This window comes from Microdochium trichocladiopsis (genome assembly GCF_020744255.1).
Source record: "Microdochium trichocladiopsis strain MPI-CAGE-CH-0230 chromosome Unknown B0I36scaffold_4, whole genome shotgun sequence".
In the NCBI taxonomy this organism is placed as follows: Eukaryota; Fungi; Ascomycota; class Sordariomycetes; order Xylariales; family Microdochiaceae; genus Microdochium; species Microdochium trichocladiopsis.
Genome location: NW_025763547.1, coordinates 1526889 through 1546084, shown reverse-complemented (window position 1 = coordinate 1546084; position 19196 = coordinate 1526889). Strand labels below are relative to the sequence as shown.

Sequence of the window (19196 nt, the reverse complement as noted above, 5' to 3'; positions counted from 1 at the left end):
ATTATTTTTCGTGGACTGTCGCCCCGGGACCGGACCTGCAGCTCGACGTGAGCAGGCACCCCTGCTTCCCTGCCCCGCGCCTGAGCTTCTCTGGCCTTGTCCTGACCTTGAGCAGCGTCGCTATTGGCTGCAGAACAGCACGGCACAAGCGCTTTTGTGGGCCACGTGCCTGTAGAGAAGTCGAGATTGAAAGGCCAGCCCTGGTTGCACAGCACAACTCCGGGGCACTCTTAAGTGTCTGTCTGTGGTTGCTGATGCATAAAGTAACTGACCTCCCCCACACTTCAGGTGTTGACTAGAACATTGGAGACCCGGTCCACGCGCTGTAGCCTCGCAAGACTTGATGTCTTGGGTTTGTTCCCAACTCGGCAAAGACTCGACAGAAATCACAGCCAAAAGACTCTCGCCCAGGCCGTCGCCACCATGGTACCCGATCAGTTCTCGCCAAAACTTGCGTACGTTGAAGAGATTCAGCGTATTGAGTGCGTCACATGACAGCATTTTCGAATCGCGCGAGAGCTTGCTGACGTGCCGCCATGATGTCACCTATTTCGTGTATCGGCGCGATGGGAAGCAAATGACAAAGAGACTACTGCACAATGAGGTAGGCATTATAAGTGGTACAAACTTGCTTCCAACTGAGTGTACCATTCTTAGCGCGGGGCGTCAACCTTGACGAAGCCTAGACAGAGCTTAGTGCTGAACGAGTTGCCGTCATGAGATTTGAGTTTGCGTGGTGTTATGCTCGCCCTCGGGGCCCCTCAAAGCCATTGATTTCATCTCAACAGGAAGACTATATAAACACTCATCAGCCATTTGTCAGTGACAAGGCAATGTTCTTCGTATTTCTCACACCAAGAACTAGTCACGCAACTTTCCAAAATAGTAATTCCCACCTGCAATCATGGCACCTTCCACCAGAAACCCAACCCACGGCCAAAAGGTTGACCTCGGCGCCGCCGCCCCCGTGACCAAAGAGGGCCCCGGGGCTATAGCTCCAGACTCCCTGGCTGCAGAGTCTCGCGCTTTCGCGGAGGCGAATGATGTGTCTGCGGAACAAATCTCGCACCAGGGCAAGGAGAATTTCGGATCTGGGTCGCAATCGCACCACGAGTCCGGCTCCCACCCACACCACAAATCTCACTCGGCTCGTCACGGTGCCGGTAGTGAATCTACCAGCGGCAGTGTTGGCGATGGACACCACAACGACAAGCACAAGGACAACAAGGGCAACCACAAAGGCCTAGGCAGCAGCGGCCACGAGGACAAGAATAAATCAGGCGGCAAGCAGCATGCTGCCCACGACCACACTGGCACAGGCAGCAAGACCAAGGGCTCGAAAGAAAGCCACAGCCACGCAGATCCTGCCCCGACTTATATCTACAATGTCCTTGGCACCAACCGCAATCCTCACGAGGGCCCTCATGGCAAGAATATCAAGGAGGACGAGTCCATTGCGACCGAGGACAAGAACAGAAACGCGAGTTTCTCCCAGTTCGGTACCAAGGCTGATCCGGGACGACTGGCCGAGGACAATTTTGCACTGCGGGCAAGCGTGGGCATAACTGAGTCGACTGCACCAAGGCAGAAAAAGAGCTCGGACGGAAACACACCTTTCGATGTTCTGGGGTCCTCGAGCAAGGCATAAATAGTTCATTTCCAGACACGACCTACCGTAGTCTGGCCCATGATCATTCCCAAGCAGTGGGCATGTTGTATTTCTGTACAGTACGTAGCGAACGAGACTTGCATTATCCCCAGCCAGGAAAGTATGTACACGTGAGTCCGAAATTGACACTGAGAAACCCCGACCCAGCTACAAGAAGTTAGGTCTTGAAAGTTGCCCTTGGGTCCCAGTTGACGTCAAGCTCAGTCAGCAGTGGACCAGACAAAACATCTGCGAGGCTAATGAACTTGTAGCTGGCTTCGTTAGAAGTGGTGCCATCCGGTAGCTGATTAGCATCGTCATGCACAACCACCAGCCCGCTTGGGAAAGCCTGCCCAAGCCCGCCTCCAACCGCGGTCAGACCATCCGTGTTAGTCACAGCATCGATCCCAAGACTCTTGTTCTCGGCGATTGTGAAAGTCTCCACAAACTGGTGCGGAGGAGCGCGGCGGTAGACGTTGTATGCACTCACGCCCTGCTGGCTGACAATAATGAAGCCGTCCTCCTTTGTCGCGCCCTCGACCAACGTGACGCCCTCGACATCAGCGTACATGCCGCCTTCGATGCTGTCAATCAGGACACGCTGGCTGGGGTCATCCTCAGGCTCGGCGCCGTACCGCCAGAGCCCATATGGCTCCTCGCCAATGATAACCCACCCGTTTGCGTTGTCTGCCACGCATCCTTCGACTTGGCCCCACCTGCCGCCGGTGAAGCTTCGCACGAGCGTCGTCCTCAGAGCGCTGTCGGCCCACGTGAGCTCGAATTGGAGATACTCGGCTGTCTTGGCGTTGACGAAGAGGTACTGTTTGCCGGTCAACTCCGAGCGGTAAACACAGCTGCCGTATACCTTGTAGTCCTCCTTGGTGGGCTGTGAACCACCAGCGATCTCTTTGAGCTGCCCACTCTCGGACATTTCCCAGAGGCTGTGTCTGCATGTAAGCATGGATGCTAAAACATTTGATGTCCGATTCGGCAAGGACGGTCTCGACTTACCACAAAGTATTATCGGATCGGCAGGCTGCATAAGCCAGATCAATGGTGCGGTCGCCAGCCACGAAACCGTAGATGATGTCAACATTGTTTGGCTGTCCACCAGGCATCGTCTGCAGGAGATGGCCGCTCAGGTCGAAAACCGCGAGGCCCGCGCCTTCCTCCGACTTGGTTGTCGTCACGACTCTCGACTCGGCACGGTCGACGGGAGAGATCCATATCGCTGGATCGTCACCGTCACCACCATTGGCGTCAGTCTCAATGCTGGCCGTCACGATCTTGAAGGCACAATGCAGACCTCCCCAGCCGGTCTCACACTCGCAACTGTTCGCGCCTACGCAGGTACCGTGGCCAGAGCAATCGTCCGTGCATGTAAAGTCCTGACATTTGCTGCCCATGAAGCCCGCGAAGCACTCACAGCTTGGAGCACCGACTCCCCTGCCGCCGCCAACGCAGAAACCGCTCTTGTTGCACTCGTCACAGACTGGAGAGTAAGGGCTGCTAGGAGACTTGTGAGGGTCGTAAGCGGTGTTGACCTCGAGTTTAAGCTTATCGAAGGCCATCTCAAGAGAGGAGGCAGCAAACCCAGCGCCAGAGTCGCTTTTCACGGCAAATGTCAGCGCTCCAGCTGGGAAGCTGGCAGTTGCACCCTGATAGATGCTGAGGCCCCGAACCTCGATATCGTCGTTCCCAGTCATCTTCAAGGTGCCGAACAGCTTGAACGACGTGTCGTATATGGCCACGGCGTCCTTAACAGCGATCAACAAATAGTCAGATCCATTGCCAATGTAGGCAGCCAGACCTGTCACTTCATCATCGGCCTCGCCCAGCGTAGAGATGATAGGCGTGGTGGTGGACTCCGCTGTGGCAAAGGACAAGACGGCCGGGCTGTCATCGTTGCTGAAATATACCGTCTTCGTATCCAAGGAGACGGCACAGGCTGACGCCTCAACAGGAACGTCAAAGGTTTGGACTTCTATGAGCTCGTAGGAAACATCCACGGCTCGCAAGAGGAACTGCTTGGCTTGACCCTAGGGTTGTGCGATGTTGGTAAGCCACAATAGTTCGGAACAGAGACGATCCCAATCTACCACAGATAGGGCATTACCTTTCCAAAGAGATACACATAGGTCTCCCCACTAGAGCGGCTCTTCCAAGTGCACAGAGCAGCCCAGTCGCCAAGAGTCAACGTGCCTGGCTGCCCAAGAGGCTCCACTGTCAAAGCATCGTAGATGCGGAAGTATGAGTCGGTTTGTGCAATAGTAAGGATGAGGTCTTTGCCACCCACGCCATGGGCGACAGTTACAAGCTTAGTCCGCCCAGGCGTCACATGCTTGACTTCGGCTAGCAGGTTGCTGTCGTTGAGGCCGTAGACGCGGAAACCCCCTGATGCTGATCCGCCGTCGTTGCCAACGAGCAGTGGCACATTGCGGCCGTACGCCACGGTAGTCCAGTCCGATTCGACTTCTTCTGAGCGAGCGAGAATGGGCAGTTCGATTTCAGGGCTCTGTCCGTTGACCAGGGCGGCAACCACCGCGACACCGACCAGCCACCTTACACGAGCGACTCGCATTGTTTCGGTCCAAGAAAACGAGCAGAAGAGATGCTTGCCAAGATTCACGAACTTCGACACGATCGAAGGGCCGAGGAAAATGTGAAGGAGAAGGATGCGTGGACGCCGCTACCGCGGCAGTATTATTGTTGTCATTGTGCCTTTTTGCACCGCATGAAGTTTAGCAGAGAACGTAGTATTATTTATGGCGGCGAGCGGTACTAGGATCGGGGAAGCATTCAATGCAACACCCGTGGGCAGACAGTGCAGTGTGGTTGGTGGAGGGGACCCTGGACCCTGCCAAGGACCCCATTTCCTGCGGGATGGCAATTTAAATCTGTAACGAGACACGGGTGGCTACAGTCGACGATCGTTTATTGGGTACGGAGTATAATGCCATAATGCCAGGCCGGACAGTCGTTGTGATGACCGAAACCCGGTACTCACCCTACGCGACATCGGCTTTGTTTGGACTGTTTTCGGGGGGGGGGGGCATGATTGCAGTATTGCTATGCCAGCGATGTCTCGGACAGCGTAGAGTGGAGCAGTGAAGTCGGGGCCTGTTCGTGGTCTTTGTCCAACCCAAGTCATGCCAGATGTTTTCGTGTTGCACGTTCTTCAGACAGCAGCTGGAGCGGCCGAGGCATCCACGTCCTTGCTTGTGTTGCACCAATGAGGGCTGGGCACATGTGCCTTTGCTCGTACCAGTACAGCCTCAGACAAAAATAGTCATATCGCACGAACCGCTCACGCCTGCTCACGTAGCCTGGCAATAGCTCGCGTGATTCCGGCACGCGAGGGTCAAGACGAAGAATCAAAAGTGCCGTGTATTCGTCTAGTCTTGACCCTCTAAAGTGACGCCTTGTTCGCATCCTCATTGACCAAGCAGTATCTATACCGCGGCTTGCCAGCCTCGATATCAAGTAGAGCCTGGTTTGCCTCCTTCATTGGCCTCTCCTGCACCCAGCCCTTGATGCCCTTGTCGGCTGCAAGTTGGAGCATCTCCCTAATCTCGCCAGCGGAGCCGATCGTCGAGCCAGAAAAGCTGAGTTTCTGACCGATAAGTAGTCCCTGAGGAATGCTGATCTGCCCGTCGTCTGGATTGCCGACCTGCACTAAAGATCCTTTGTACTTGAGCATCTTGAGGTATGACCCGGTTGGTGCCTATGCATGTACGTGGCGCACTTGTCAGTCACCTTTTCGCAAAGTCTCGATCACGATGCATGATGTTTGGTGGCGCTGCTGACCTTGCTGGAAGCAATAGTGGAAACGACGAGATCGAGCTTGCCTCGGTATTTCCTGTCCCACTTCTCGTCTTCATCTGTCGCAATGTAGTCGTCGGCACCCAGGGCGAGGACCTCATCCCTCTTTGAGCGCTTGCGGGAGATGGCCACGACGCGGTCTGCACCCATGGCCTTGGCGAGCAGGACGCCGTAGTGGCCCAGCCCGCCGATGCCTACGATGCCCACGGACTTGCCGGGCCCGATGTTGTTGTGTTTGAGGGGTGCGTACATGGTGATACCGGCACACATGAGCGTCGCGGCCTGCGCCGAGCCGATTGCGTCTGGGATCTTGAACGCGAAGCGGCCCGGGCAGCGGTGGTGTGTCGCATAGCCGCCCCAGCCCTTGTCGCCATTGTGGTGCGGGCCCGGGTACGTCCAGCGCGACTTGAGGCAGTAGTTCTCCTGGCCCTCGGCGCAGCGGTCACAGGGCTTGTCCTGCACCGACATGCAGCAGTCTGTGAGGCAGCCGACGCCGACGCGATCGCCGACCTTGTGGTTGCCCACGGCCTTGGAGCCCACGCGCACGACGCGGCCGACAATCTCATGGCCAACGACGATGGGGTAGGGCGACTTGTACCACCCGCTGGAAAGAGTGTGCAGGTCGCTGGCGCACATGCCGCAGTGTGTGATTTTGATGTCAATGTCGGTCTCCTCCCACCGCTTGGGCTCAAAGTCGCCCCAGACGAGCTTGCCATTGACCGACTCCTTGTCATGGCCGATCCAGCCCTGGAACCTCGGTTGTGCCATGGTACTCGGACAAGGACGGCCCAGGACAGCGAGGTTGTTGTCGCTGAGCAGGTGGTTTGTCAATTGACGGCCGTGATGCTTTGCCAAAAGAGATGTGCTTGCACGGAAGGGAAGCCGGAGTAAGGGGTTGGGAAGCAGACAAGATCAACTGCGTAGCTGCGCCGGGGTCGCAGTGATCTCGGTGCAACGCTGCTGCTGCCCCCCCCCCCCACCCCCGCCTGGGTCCCCAACTCCCTTGCGCTAAATCGCAGGCTCCGTGTGGGGTAGTTCTCCAAACCTGGCCATGTGCTGGAGCTGATTGGGCCGCGGCAACGCCGCATGCCCCAAACGGCCGTGTGTCCGCTTTGCCAAGCCGAGATCCCTCGGGACTCGATTTCCACCACGCCACGCCCCAGCCGAAGCGGCTGGGCGTTGATAAAACACGTGCGCAGCTGAACTGAGACCCAGCATCGCCGACGCCAGGGGACTTTCGATCCGTTCTGTATGCTAATTACCTATGGCAGGTACCTACGCTACTTGGAGTCCAGGCCAGCTCCTCTGCCCAGATTCCTCACGACCGCCACTGGAAGCGATGACCTGCCACAGCAGATAAAGCTCTCGCCCCCTTGGCCCACGCCCACTTGGTAAATACTGCCACGCCAGGGGCCGACATTGCTTCCTTGCTTGGCTCCTTCCCCGGTGGTGCCTCTACCAGCTTGGGGTGGTGCCTCCACGCCATCTTTCCAGGTGGCAACCGCCGCTCTTCTAACCATTCCAGTACTGGAGACCCAGCAATCATGGGGCCGATGATATATGTCATGCTGAGGTAGTTCAGAGGCAGGTATGGCTGCACATACTTGGCCATGACCATGTCCTTCCACGACAGCCATGCTGCCATCCTTGCAAACGCCTTTGAAATCTCCAGCACCGCACCCATCTGCTTCATCCGCTCCGCCTCGTATTTCGCAAAGACCGCCTCGAGTCTGGCCGTGCTGGGGGCACTTTCCACGCCCTGCGACGACGCGAGGAGCATCTTCCGCACGTTGTTGAGCAGGACCACAAGGTCAGTCACGCCTTCATTGTAGCCTTGGCCGGTGTGAGGATCTAGCTTGCGCACTGCATCACCCACCAGCACAATACGGCCGTGGTGCCACCGCTCCACCAGACCCTCTTCGCAGTCGTAGAGCCCGATGTTGGTCTTGCTTTTCTCGTGGAGGTCGCGCACTGAGTAGCCCGGAAGAACCATGAGATGGCCCCAGCGCCGGAGCATGTCCATCTTGTCCTCGTCCGTGTATCTGTGATGGTCTGATGTGGGCGTCTCCAATTTCTCGTACACCGCCATGCAGGAGACTTGTTTCCCATACATGAACTGTGTCGTCACCCCATACCGCACACCGTCATATTTGATGTTGGTTGAGACATCCGGAAGGGTGTCCACTTGTGCAACAAGCACGCGGTAAGTCGAAAGATACGGCTTCTGATACTTGTCGGCGAGGTCGCTTGGTGCCTTGTTCTGGCGCAGCGACTCCATATGGAGCCGAGTCTGGCTGCGGACACCGTCGGCCCCGATGAGCATATCACCGCGCTCGACGAAGCCACCACGACAGGTCATTTTCACGCCAGTGTCGTCCATCTCGACGTCCTCGACATGTCTGCCAAGGAGAACCTTTGCCTTGGCTTCCTGGGGTAGGCTGTCATATAGTGCTTCGATGAACTTCGTGCGAACTAGCACGCGGACTGCCCAGCCATGGCTGGAGAGTCAATTAGTCAGTGATTGATTCATGTGTTGCACTTGACAAGGACACTTACTTCCTCTCAATGAGGTCCGGGAACCTTGACACGTCAAGCTCGCTGGCATCATCGGCGGAGATGACGGTGTTGGTGTTTAGAGTCTCTAGAAGTGGACTGAGGACGTCGTTCAAGCCGAGTTGTTCGAATATCCGAAAGGTCTGAGGCCAGATGGTCATCACAGAGCCCACCGCAGGAACGACGGTCTTGTGCTTTTCAAGAATGACAAAGTCGATACCGGCCTTGGTAAGTATGTGTGCTGCTGTCAAGCCCACGAGGCCGGCTCCGGCAATGACAACCCGGAACGGGGGGTTCTTCTGTGCTTCCATTGTTCAAAAGCCGCTCCTTATGTCAAGCTTGGGAGGTTCAGGTCGAAGCTGGGGGTTTTCCTGATCTTCGTTGGGCAAGTGCCGTGTCAGGCTCTGCGAATGTCTTAAACCAGTGGATATCGTTTGCTGCTGCAACGAGGGACAGAAGAGTTCTCTGAGCAGCCGCAAGGCAGATCAAGGTCCTCTTATCGTGACGCTTGGTAGCAAACAGTCCTGGTTCGAGACCCCGGGGGACCAGCCATACTCATCCAGGGATACCACCGACTTCCTCTCGGGGCCGACATAGTAGGCTCATGCCATCCATTGTTTGCTCGGCTGCCTGGGCATGATCACGCGCAGCATGCCTCATGCTTGCGTTGCCACCAACAACAATGGCCCAATGAGACAGTGTGGCCAACCCTTGCTGAAGTCATCCCTCCAGATGTGGCAATGAGACAACCGAGATGTCCAGAAGCATCAGCTCGCCTGTGCTGAAATGCGGCCTGGCCACCAGTGCTCAGCTGTGTGAGTGGACCGCCGAACGGTGGTAGGTTGCCGGCACTGCACGGCCAAGTTTGACAGCCTGGCGAAGCGCGCATGGTTACAGCAGCGCGGCAATGCAGATGGGCAGAGGCGCGCAGGGAGCAGGGGTTGATGACGAGCAGCACCCTCGAAATGGACAAAGTGGCTCGCAGAGACAGGGTGCGAGTTGAGGAAGACGGTGGCTAGCTGACGTCCATGGTGTGAATCAGACGATGGCAATGGCCAACGGCCGCCGGGGCAGCATGCCGTTGGGGGCTCTTGGCGCGCAGTCTGTGATAGTGGCGCAGACTGAGCACTGCATGTTGGTGGAGGATTCCTGCCCTGTTCTCAGGCCTTCTTGGAGACGCTTCTCTCAGCTGAGGGGAGACGGCAAGCCCAGCAACACAGCTTCCACACCGGCTGCCCACACCGGCGGCTACGTGGGGGCCATCACGGCCTGCCGAGACAAGCACGCCCACCACCAAACCAAACCACAGCTGGGCACCCTCGCCTACATCCCACAGGCTTCCTCCTGCGTGCCTCGTCAGCATACCATCCAGCAGCATGGATTGCTCTTCAAAAAGTTGTGCTTTACACAATGTCGAGTGCAGATCCCCTCTGTGCGGTGTTGCGGAGATGCCTCCAAGCCTGCCCAGGTGTGTTGCACAGCAAAGTCACCAACAACTTCGCCATCATCAGCCAATGCAATGCTGCCGGACGGATGCGAGGAGCAGGCCCCGCCACCAACAAGGACAATGTGCGTGTTGGTAGACGCACTTGATCGAGTCAGCCTGACCAGGAGCGCAAGTGCTTTGCGTGCAATGCGATTGGGTCACACATCCGCCCTTACGAGCAGCAGCCCTTGAGGGTTCTCATGCGGGTCCGGCACTTGTTTGTCCTGTCCAACCACACCTGCGGCCTCTCCCGCTCGGCTTGGACCCTTGTGGTGTGGGATGCACCCACCTTCTTCTTGTGACCCCAGTTGCTTCTCGGAACCGTCTCGTGCGGTGACTCGAGACTTTGTCCGAGTTGGAACTTTGGCAAAGGCATCCTGCAGAGTCTGCCTCATCATGGAGCAGAACTTATGTTTGTTCGACATCCGCCATTGCATTACTGCACTACCTGGTGCAGGCGAGAGTTACAGCGCAGGGCTTCTGGATGTCCTTAGTCGATGAGTGTCTCTGCGGCCAAAGCCTGACAAAATTCCAAAGTTGTCGCAGCGAGAAGCTGCAAGCGCTGACACAGTGTCTGGTTGCCAACCGCAGCAGTGGAACGACCCTAGTCAAGTACTGCTGCCTGAGCCACAGTGGCACCAGATGAGTTTCTAACCCCGGGGGAGATAAGTTTGCCTACACGGGCAAGGGCAAGAAGGTCCTGTGTCCCTGGGTAGAAGCAAACTTCTCTAGCAGAAGCGAATGTCTGCATAGTACAATACGCCAGCCGGTTTTGTCACGCCACACACAATCGGAGCCAATCTCAAGACGTGGAGGGTTGGACTCGCATACTCCGGTTATCATCACACGTTTGATTTTGTATGTCAAGAGTGTTGGGCGAGCATCTCACGCCGCGCGCACGGAATTTGCAGCTGGGCTGCATAGTCCTTGTATAATTCAGTCACTTAAAGCTGGCCACGGCGACCACTTTGCGACCCGACCGAGGCGGCATATCAGCCGTGGATATCCGACCCTACACATGTTCCGTTCCGCTCGGATCATGCACTTGCATATCCGAGATCCGCAAAGCCCCGTGCCGGGCAGACAAATAAGAAGCCTCCCCGTCTTGTTTTTCAAGCGCATGGCACAATTCTTTCTACCATCGTCTCTCCTGGACAACACCAAGTCATCCAATCATCAATGGCGCACATTTTGTGCAATTGTGGATTCTCAATCTTGGCTTACGCGACTACATAAACACCGGAAAATCATTTGCTTTTGCGAAACACCTCAAATCAAATCAGATGCACAGCTTCCGCACCATTTCAGCACCGGAAGCGCATCAGAACTCCACGCGGACCGATACCTAAGAAATGCCGTCGCACGGTAGAGCCCATCGCGATCCCCGCGGTACCCAACGTGGGCCATAACTCCAAAACCTCAAGAGTCCCTACGCTACGACCGTCGGGACAGCATCGGGCGCAGGGACCTTCTGCTCCTGCAGTGTCAAGTGATAACTCCGGATGATCGAGTCCGCATCGTCGATGGCGATCGGCCTGATGTCAGCCAGGGTCTTGATCTTGGCAGTTCTGTTTGAGATGAAGTTTGGTCAGCATGAGGAGCACCTTGGAGAGCAAGACAAGGATGACGTACACCTCCTTGACCTGGTCGTCGGTCATGGTCAGACCAAGCTGTGCAGTACGCGTCTTGACAGCGTTCCAGCCCGTCAGACGGGACGCAAAGTGCACGTAGCGGGTCAAGCCGAAGTCACTGGGGTTCAGAATCTCGTATGTGCTTGGGTTGTTGAGGATGGCCTTGGCGTGAATACCGGCCTTGTGCGTGAAGGCACAGAATCCAGTGATGGGGTTGTTGAATGGAGTGTTGACCTCGACAGCCTCAGCCACGAGATCCTCAATCTGCCAGTATGGGATCAGCAATGCGCTCCGAAACACGAGGGATTCACAGGGGAGCCTAGCTTACCTCCTTGATCATGTGCAGCTTGTACTTGCTCTTGACGTACTCGGGTTCGCCGACCACCATGCGAGCCATCAAGCCACCAAGAGGGGTGATACCATTACGCTCGCCGACTATAGTGCGGCGTTAGCTGGCCGATCTTGTGAGTAAAAGTTTGGAACGTGCGTGAACTTACTGCCTAGGACACTGGTGTCGATGTGGGTAGCGCCGGCCTCGAGTGCGCAGTACCTACGTCGAGTCAGCACTTGTGCAAAAAGCCCAACGAGCAATCTAGAACACTTACGCATTGGCGATAGCGCAGCCAGTGTCGTTGTGGAAATGTGTCTCGATGTCACAGGCTTCAAGCCGAGGTCAGCACAACGGTCGAGTGGAGAGCGGTGCCGCAACGAGTTGTCGACAGAGAAACATGACACCTTAATGATATGCGGTAACTTACAGACAACGCCTCTAAGTGTCCGCACAAGCTATAAACTCGTCAGTGATTTGATGACGTAAAAGGAGACGAGAAAAGAACATACATCGTAAACTTGGCGGGGCGACGCGCAACCGACAGTGTCGGCAATACCAACACGGTTGACGCCGACCTTGTCGACGGCGCTGTAGAGAGAGAGCAGGTCGACGAGGTCAGAGCGGAACGAATCCTCAGAGGAGACTATGTTTCAAAGGGTCAGCAAGCTCGTGTCTGTGCAGGAAGTCTCGTGATCCCACTTACATCTGACTTCCAGTCCCTTAGACTTGACGTATTCAATGACCTCGATAGCGGTCTTGGTGATGTAAGCCATATCCTTGCCGTGGCTGTGTTCCCGGAGGAAGTGGGAGGTGCCAATGACAACGTCGAGGCCATCAACACCAGTCTCGACAGCGATCTTGGCGTCGCGCATGTCGCAGCGAACGTCTAATTTGACATTTCTGGATCAGCCACAAAGTCACAGGGAGACAAACACGGTCGAGTTGGGCTTGGAGCTCTGAGAGAAAACGTACGAGTCAGGATCTTTGCCTTGAGGCCAAGCTTGCAGATGGCCTCGCAGTCCTGCCGCGATTGCTCAGAAGCCGCAGGAGACGTGAGCTCGATGTAGTCAACGCCAAAAGCATCGAGAGCTGTATTTGATTGAGTTTGTCGTTAGTGTGTCTATTCCGCACGGAACCCTTCTCTGTGGACTTCCGGTCCCCTGGAGCATGTCCGCTTGCAGGAGATCAGTGACATGACGACGTACCCTTGGCACTGTTTGAATTCGCACCGGTCAGCGTTACGTACGTGACACATGGAGGTGAAGGGGGTTGCAAGAGGTTGCCTTACATCTTGATCTTCATATCAAGGTCGAAGTAGGCGTTGGCGAACTGCTCGCCCTCACGCAGAGTAGACTCAATGATCTTGAAGCGGCCGACATTTGAGAGATAGTCACCGACGGGCTGGTAAGGGTTGGAGCGGTTCTGGCGAGGAGCCGAGGCAACGGGGATCTCGACACGGTCGGCCTCGTTGGCGACGCCATTGGTGGCGCTGGGAGCTTCTGTCGGGCACATGATTGTTTTCGGGGTGGTTGTAATGCTCAAGTCGTCGGAGGTTGTGATCGGGGGTTTGCTTTTCTGCTTTCGTCCTCGGCAGGGATTGAGAGCTAGAGCGAGCTCGTTAGCGAACGAGGATATGCCGAAAGAAGGTGCAAGGTGAGGTCTGGCAATGCTGTGTATGAGATAGGAGGGTACAGAGGGTTGGACATACGATGATGAGTTAGATTTCGTGGAGAGCAGTGGGCGGCAGAAGCGAGAGCAGGACTGGGAGCGGACACTTTGAATTATATCCAGAAAAAAAGAAGCGCGGGCATCTGGGGCTGCTTCGGTGCGCCAGGATCTGCATTGAGCTTGGATGCGGTCGGTGCGTGGGAGGCGACACGCCGTGCAGCACGCCCTCGGTCAGGCACTGCACTGGCTGGCTTGAATTCTGAGTGGGGGAGGGGATGCGCCCAGCCAATTGACTCTGGGCCTGACGACCAATTCGACTTTTTCTGATGGCTGCCACTGGGGCGCGGCGAGCATCCGCCGACGCAAGGCACTGCGATGATGCGGTTTGCTTGTGGTGCTGCATCGAAGCGGGGGCGGGGTTGACCCTGGCCTGCCGTTGTCGCTCCTGCGGCCGCAATTTTTTTTCCTCTCGAGTTTCGGAGCATCGGAGCGTCTGGCGCCGCCTCTGGCTTCAGTGCCATCTGTCGACGGGCATTCATCTGCTACACTGCGGGCCGCGGGACCCGGCGTGCCAGCTGGCACTCGCTTGTGCTCAGGTCAATTGCCAGCCCATGCTCGGCTACTCGTGCTATGGATGGACGGCTCGGGCCTTGCAACGTCATGGCTTGCGAAGCGGAATGGGTGATCCGCAAGTCCCACTATCTGGGCTGCTCAGCGTTGCTCGATCGAGCACCAAAGCAAGGGCGCGGCAGACCTATGCTCAGGCCTGGACGACATGCAAGCTCAGCAACCCCCCAGACCGGGTCAACCTGCTCGCGGCTGGCTGGATGTCAAATCTTGGCTGAAGGGATCGATGACTCCAGGCGTGGACGGGGGCCTAAGACTCAGGGCCCGATATCGCTGTGGGCAGGGCGTCATGGAAACCCACTGCGCACGCCTCCCGCCCTTCAGGGTCCACAACGCAACGCCTCCAGGCCTGTCCTTGCAGTCCCGCTGCTGTCCACGCAAATCTGCGCAAAGAGTCAGACAGGGAGCGGATCTCGCAGGCAGGCCACCCTTGACTCATGAATGCAGCACGCCCGCTTCCCTCGCAGTCTCCCACAGGTCGTCTACAGGCTGGATAGCGTACATAGTAGTGCTGCTTCGGCGCCCAGCGCCCCTCCGGCATCGCCTCCAGCCTGGGCTGTGACGCATTCTTGCCTCCCGATAGGTCAGGATTCACGCCCTACCCGTCGTTTCAAGCAGTTCATCGAGCGTCCGGTCCTTGCGTTGAGCACGGTGATCTTGGGTTTCCCACAACGTCATGCCAACTAGCTTCACGGAAGCTGTAAAGTTCAGTCAATTATGCTTGCATCAGATCGACCGCAAAGAACGGAGCAATTACGGCCTTGCAGTGATGGGTCTTTAGCCACTTCAAGCACGGCATAACTCAAGTACCTTAGCTATGGCTATCGACCATCGATGGCGCACTCAGGGCTGCTTGACAGCGCGATACATACCAAGTACTACGCCCTTCAAGCCCCCCCACTCTGCGTCATCAAGGTCCAGATAACTTTTTTCTGATGCTGAAACGCCGGCATACCATATGCTAATAAATTGAACTACGTGTAGAGTGCACAATACATGGCCCACCCGCACCGATCTGCAAGCAGTCTCGCTTCAAAATGGGCACTGATGTGTGAAACGTGTGCCATCTAGAGTCTACACCAAAAGTTAGGAACTCCAACTAGCAGAAACCAGTCAGAGGTACTTCAATCAAGCGGCTCGGGCTCCTCTCCGTCCCTTGCTCCTTGTGGAGGTCGGGGTGGAACGGCTTGGCACTGGCTGGAGCCTCTAATTACCAGTAACACTCCACGACTTTGAAGTTTGGTTGGGTTCGACTTCAGGCCAACACCTTCGATCGCTCACGATGAAGCGTAAACAACCACTGCAAAGTCGGACTTTGAAGTGTACCGCCTAATGCGCAGGGCATCGTTCTTTCAAAGCCCCATGCAGCTGAAAATGCTCATCTTATGGATTTGGGCATGTGAACCCCGCGGGTTGAAGTTGGCCTGGGTGTGTTCGACTTTTCATGACAGAAGAGAAGACAGCACATACTGGAACTTCGCTCAGCCACCCGCCGTCGCGAGCCTGACCCCATTACGTTGACATTTCGAGGGCGAGCGTGCGCGTTTAATGCAACAGTGCAGCATGCGGTTTGTGCCTGCCGCCGCCTCGCGACGAGGCAGGCAAGCCTGCATTTACTAAAGCTCGAGATCACTACAAATCGGCTTGATCTCGTGTGTTACGACAACTGGCCGAGCTGCCAGGGGCTCGTCTTTGACAACCCTGTCGATGGGATCGTTACATACCTGTACGAACCGCTAGCCGACTGCCCATTGCGTGAAGGATGCAGCACACCCCTGGAAGTTGTGCCTGCCAAGATCCTTGCGCTCAAGCTCCAGCATCGCAACATCGGCAAGCCCACGTTCGCGTGCCAAGTCTCCAAGTGAAGTGACCAACGCCAATCCTTCGGTCAGGCAGTCAGAAAGATCACTTCCCCTTTGACGTTGCGCCTGACTTCCGTGGTTGGGGCAGTTCACATTGCGCGGTTCTGGGTGCAGGCAGCGATTGTATACTGCGATATGAAATGTGACGTTCCAATGTTCGGTTTCATGGGAGAGCGCCGTCCGCTCGGCTTGGTAATCATATGTTTACGTGTCGCTCTTGATCGTCCTAATATTAATGTAGAGTACGCCGCTTTTGTCCCTACGAACAGACGGTAGTCCGCCAGTGTTCTGACAACACCTCAAACGGTCGAAAGGAGCAAGTAAATTCTCCCAGCATGAGGCTAACAAAGACCACAAAGTCGGCTGTCGTCATCGCAGCAACATGTATTGCGGGCAGCTCGGCCGAGGCGGCACAGACTGTTGGCTTCATCATCGAGCTTGAAACAACCGCCGCGTCTGTTATGTCAGAAGTGCATTCCAGCTTCCACCGTCGTGCCGCGTCACTGCTGAACACTTACACCGTCCGTCACGAGTTCACCAATACAGACTATTTCTTCGGGCTGTCCATCGAAGGGGCGGAAGAAGCCGATATCTCTGCGCTTCAAGAACTGCCCGAGGTTAAGAGAATCTGGCCAAATCGTGTCCATGATCGACCTATGCAATATGGAATGGAGGCCACCAACTCCTCGTCATCACCGCTGCTCGAGAACCCAACAAGATCTCGATTTTTACAACCGCGAAACTCCACAACCACTCCACTGCCTCACATCAGTGGCACCAGCGATGTCAACTCGTCACTCAAGATGGTTGGTGTGGATGAACTGCATAAGCTCAATATCACTGGCAAGGGAGTCAAGATTGGAATCTTGGACACTGGCATCGACTACACTCATCCAGCACTTGGTTCTGGATTCGGTCCAGGCTTCAAAGTCGCGGGAGGCGCCGACTTGGTCGGTGACGATTACACTGGCATGAACATGCCGGTCCCAGATCCGGATCCTCTCGCCAAGTGTCTCGAGGGTGGCCACGGCACACACGTGGCAGGCATCATCGGCGCCGAGGACCCAGAAGGGGTCGGCTTTGGCTTGATCGGCGTGGCGCCTGGAGCGGGCTTGTACATGTACCGTGTTTTTGGCTGTTTTGGCTCCGTCACGGACGATGTCATCATGGCCGCCCTCCAGCGGGCCGGCGAAGATGGCGTGGACGTCATCAGCATGTCTCTTGGCTACGACTCTATTTGGGAGGCCGGCAGCCTGTACGAGCCTATCTTCAACGCTCTAGCCGCCAAGGGTGTAGGCGCTGTTGTGGCTGCTGGTAACTCCGGCGGCCGTGGCCCATACTTCGCCAGTGAACCGTCACTGAATCCGAGTGTCATCAGCGTGGGCAGTGCTGGTAACATCAACTTTGCGACGCTATACAACGCTGTGGACTCGCAGGGGAAAGAAGTCGAATATGCCAGCATCATTCCACTCGAGGACTCGGGTGTCCATCACGTGGCTACCATCACACCAGAGCCATCTTGGGTAAGCATCCATGAGATTCGTCCCACCCCACCCGCTGCCCTCCGTCCATGGTGAGGTGTGCCTATACGCGAGCGAGGCCTCGAGGTTCCGTTGTGTACTCAGGTGGTGACAAAAATGATGACTAACTGCATGCTGCTTGTATAGTGTACGCTCAATGACATGAAGCAGGCGGTCGAGCCGTTCACGGACAAGAAGAATGTGATACTCCTTGTACCAAACAGACTTGGCTGCTATGCTTTTGCGCAGTTCTCAAAGGAGACTGGTGTGACTCAAATCTGGCAAGACACTCCTGATGGAGTTGACTTTCGTGTTGAGCCTCCTGGGGCCGCGTACACTCTTACTCCCATCAGTTCGAAAACGCTAGACATGATGATGGAAGGCGTGGCCCAGGATGGGAGAAATTACACCCTGTCTTTCAAGGACAGGGCTGTCCACGATGCCGAGCAGCCAACAAAGGGGACAATGAGTTCATTCTCCTCATTTGGCCCTACCATGGAAATGTCGCTGAAACCCCAGCTTACGGGCATTGGTGGAAATATCCTCAGTACCTGGCCGACTACAGACGGCACGGGTTATGCCATCATTAGCGGGACGTCAATGTCGACGCCAATGATGGCTGGTATCTACGCACTGGTCAAGGAGACGAACCCCCACCTCTCCCCACGAGAGATCAAGGAAAGATTGCAGACGACTTCGCGCCCACTCTCAGAGCTGGCCGATCAGAGCCTCTTGTCAACCCCTGCTCAGCAAGGGGCGGGCCTGGTTGATGCCTTGAGGGCGGTACAGTCCATCGGAACATCGGTCTCGCCATCCGAGCTGAGTCTCAGAGACTCGGCCACTGCTTCAACGCGAAAGATTACCATTGAGAACCACTCTGCCAACACACAAACCTACGTGATCGGACACAAGGGAGCCGCGGCAGTCGACGCGGTGCCTCAGTTCCACGTCGAGAATAAGAATAACATCTGGAGATGGGTAGCCAATGCGGCTGGAGCATACGCGTCGTCTGAGGCGTTGCCAAAGTCCGTGGAAATTGCCGCTGGAGCAAAGGCTACCGTCGAAGTCACCATCACGCCTCCCAAGGGATTGGAGATATCAAAGATGCCGCTTTACGGAGGCTATGTCACCATCAAGTCGTCACAAGGACAGGAGTGGTCCGTCCCGTACATTGGGGTGCCCTACAGCCGTGCCGAGCAGGACACGCTCGCCACGACCGACGAGACACTTTTCAAACCGGTTGACCAGCCCGAACCGCCTGCCGGAGTCCCGGTGCTGCCGTACCTCTTCAACTCGAATAGCCGCAAGCGTAATATCGGCATAGACACATACACATTCGGAGGCGGCGACGGTGTGGCCATGAGAGCAGTGATCGTCCAACCTTCTGCATACATGCGGATTGACGTGGTCGCTGCCAACGTCGACTTTAACGCGACACATCCCGGCTTTGACAAGGAGGAGGTGCACGACCTAAGGCAGCCAAAAGGGCTGGACCTGGAGACACTAGATAACGAGATTGGGGTGAGGTCGTACGGAGCGCTCCAGACAATTGTCGGCGGCCACAACATGCCCAAGTTCCCTTACAACGAGTGGTACTGGAGGGGGTATGGAGATTACGGCCTGTGGTGGACGGACGGCGTTGTAGGGTTGATGAACGGGACAACGTACGCGGTCCCTGACGGCGACTACCGGATTTTGATCCGGGCTCTGCGCTTCGGGCAGGATGTGAACAAGGCCGAGAGCTACGAGAGCTGGCTAAGTCCAGTTGTCAGGGTCGAGAAGGCTGGGTCGGTCTGAGTGGCCTCATTGCTTTGTTCCCCAAGGCCGGCCAAGCCGAAAGTATGTTGGTAGTCAGCTCAACAGACAACTCGCTATATGTTCTACGGAAACAACTGCAAGGCATTTGCTGAGGATCAGTTTGTGGAATGACGTTGAACTTGGAATGTGAGGCGGATGTGGGAGGAGACAGGGGTGTCTGCGCGGGGCAGGCGGAATCGGCCCGCGCCCTTGAACTTGTTTTGCCATGCATCCTCGCCCGGAGCCGAGCC

The 19196-nt window shown here is 56.2% G+C and overlaps 6 protein-coding genes across 6 annotated transcripts; 2 read left to right on the top strand and 4 right to left on the bottom strand.

Moving 5' to 3' along the window:
- Positions 1 to 471: 471 nt before the first annotated feature.
- Positions 472 to 1737, top strand: B0I36DRAFT_104118 (uncharacterized protein). The gene is made up of 3 exons (XM_046147760.1): positions 472 to 604; positions 866 to 1435; positions 1475 to 1737. Exons 2-3 carry the CDS (start codon positions 905 to 907, stop codon positions 1646 to 1648), a joined length of 705 nt encoding a protein of 234 aa, XP_046013860.1. The 5' UTR covers positions 472 to 604; positions 866 to 904; the 3' UTR covers positions 1649 to 1737.
- Positions 1738 to 1781: 44 nt separating this feature from the next.
- B0I36DRAFT_320606 (uncharacterized protein) lies at positions 1782 to 4278 on the bottom strand. Its single transcript, XM_046153573.1, has 3 exons — positions 3765 to 4278; positions 2660 to 3687; positions 1782 to 2589 (listed from the first exon to the last, which is right to left on the bottom strand). Exons 1-3 carry the CDS (start codon positions 4227 to 4229, stop codon positions 1827 to 1829), a joined length of 2256 nt encoding a protein of 751 aa, XP_046013859.1. The 5' UTR covers positions 4230 to 4278; the 3' UTR covers positions 1782 to 1826.
- Positions 4279 to 4928: 650 nt separating this feature from the next.
- On the bottom strand, positions 4929 to 6363 carry B0I36DRAFT_104101 (putative zinc-binding alcohol dehydrogenase). The gene is made up of 2 exons (XM_046147759.1): positions 5456 to 6363; positions 4929 to 5372 (listed from the first exon to the last, which is right to left on the bottom strand). Exons 1-2 carry the CDS (start codon positions 6236 to 6238, stop codon positions 5058 to 5060), a joined length of 1098 nt encoding a protein of 365 aa, XP_046013858.1. The 5' UTR covers positions 6239 to 6363; the 3' UTR covers positions 4929 to 5057.
- A 331-nt stretch (positions 6364 to 6694) lies between these two features.
- B0I36DRAFT_320604 (putative monooxygenase) lies at positions 6695 to 8772 on the bottom strand. Its single transcript, XM_046153572.1, has 2 exons — positions 8027 to 8772; positions 6695 to 7968 (listed from the first exon to the last, which is right to left on the bottom strand). The coding sequence occupies exons 1-2, from the start codon at positions 8332 to 8334 to the stop codon at positions 6789 to 6791; spliced, it is 1488 nt and encodes a 495-aa protein (XP_046013857.1). The 5' UTR covers positions 8335 to 8772; the 3' UTR covers positions 6695 to 6788.
- A 2166-nt stretch (positions 8773 to 10938) lies between these two features.
- On the bottom strand, positions 10939 to 12983 carry B0I36DRAFT_241650 (HMGL-like-domain-containing protein; the record flags this gene model as incomplete). The annotated part of the gene is made up of 11 exons (XM_046149853.1): positions 10939 to 11077; positions 11142 to 11404; positions 11469 to 11575; positions 11638 to 11690; positions 11746 to 11800; positions 11899 to 11926; positions 11981 to 12114; positions 12175 to 12357; positions 12444 to 12560; positions 12677 to 12684; positions 12760 to 12983. The coding sequence occupies 11 exons, from the start codon at positions 12981 to 12983 to the stop codon at positions 10939 to 10941; spliced, it is 1311 nt and encodes a 436-aa protein (XP_046013856.1).
- A 2980-nt stretch (positions 12984 to 15963) lies between these two features.
- Positions 15964 to 18945, top strand: B0I36DRAFT_361755 (peptidase S8/S53 domain-containing protein; the record flags this gene model as incomplete). The annotated part of the gene is made up of 2 exons (XM_046158535.1): positions 15964 to 17151; positions 17296 to 18945. The coding sequence occupies 2 exons, from the start codon at positions 15964 to 15966 to the stop codon at positions 18943 to 18945; spliced, it is 2838 nt and encodes a 945-aa protein (XP_046013855.1).
- Positions 18946 to 19196: the final 251 nt, after the last annotated feature.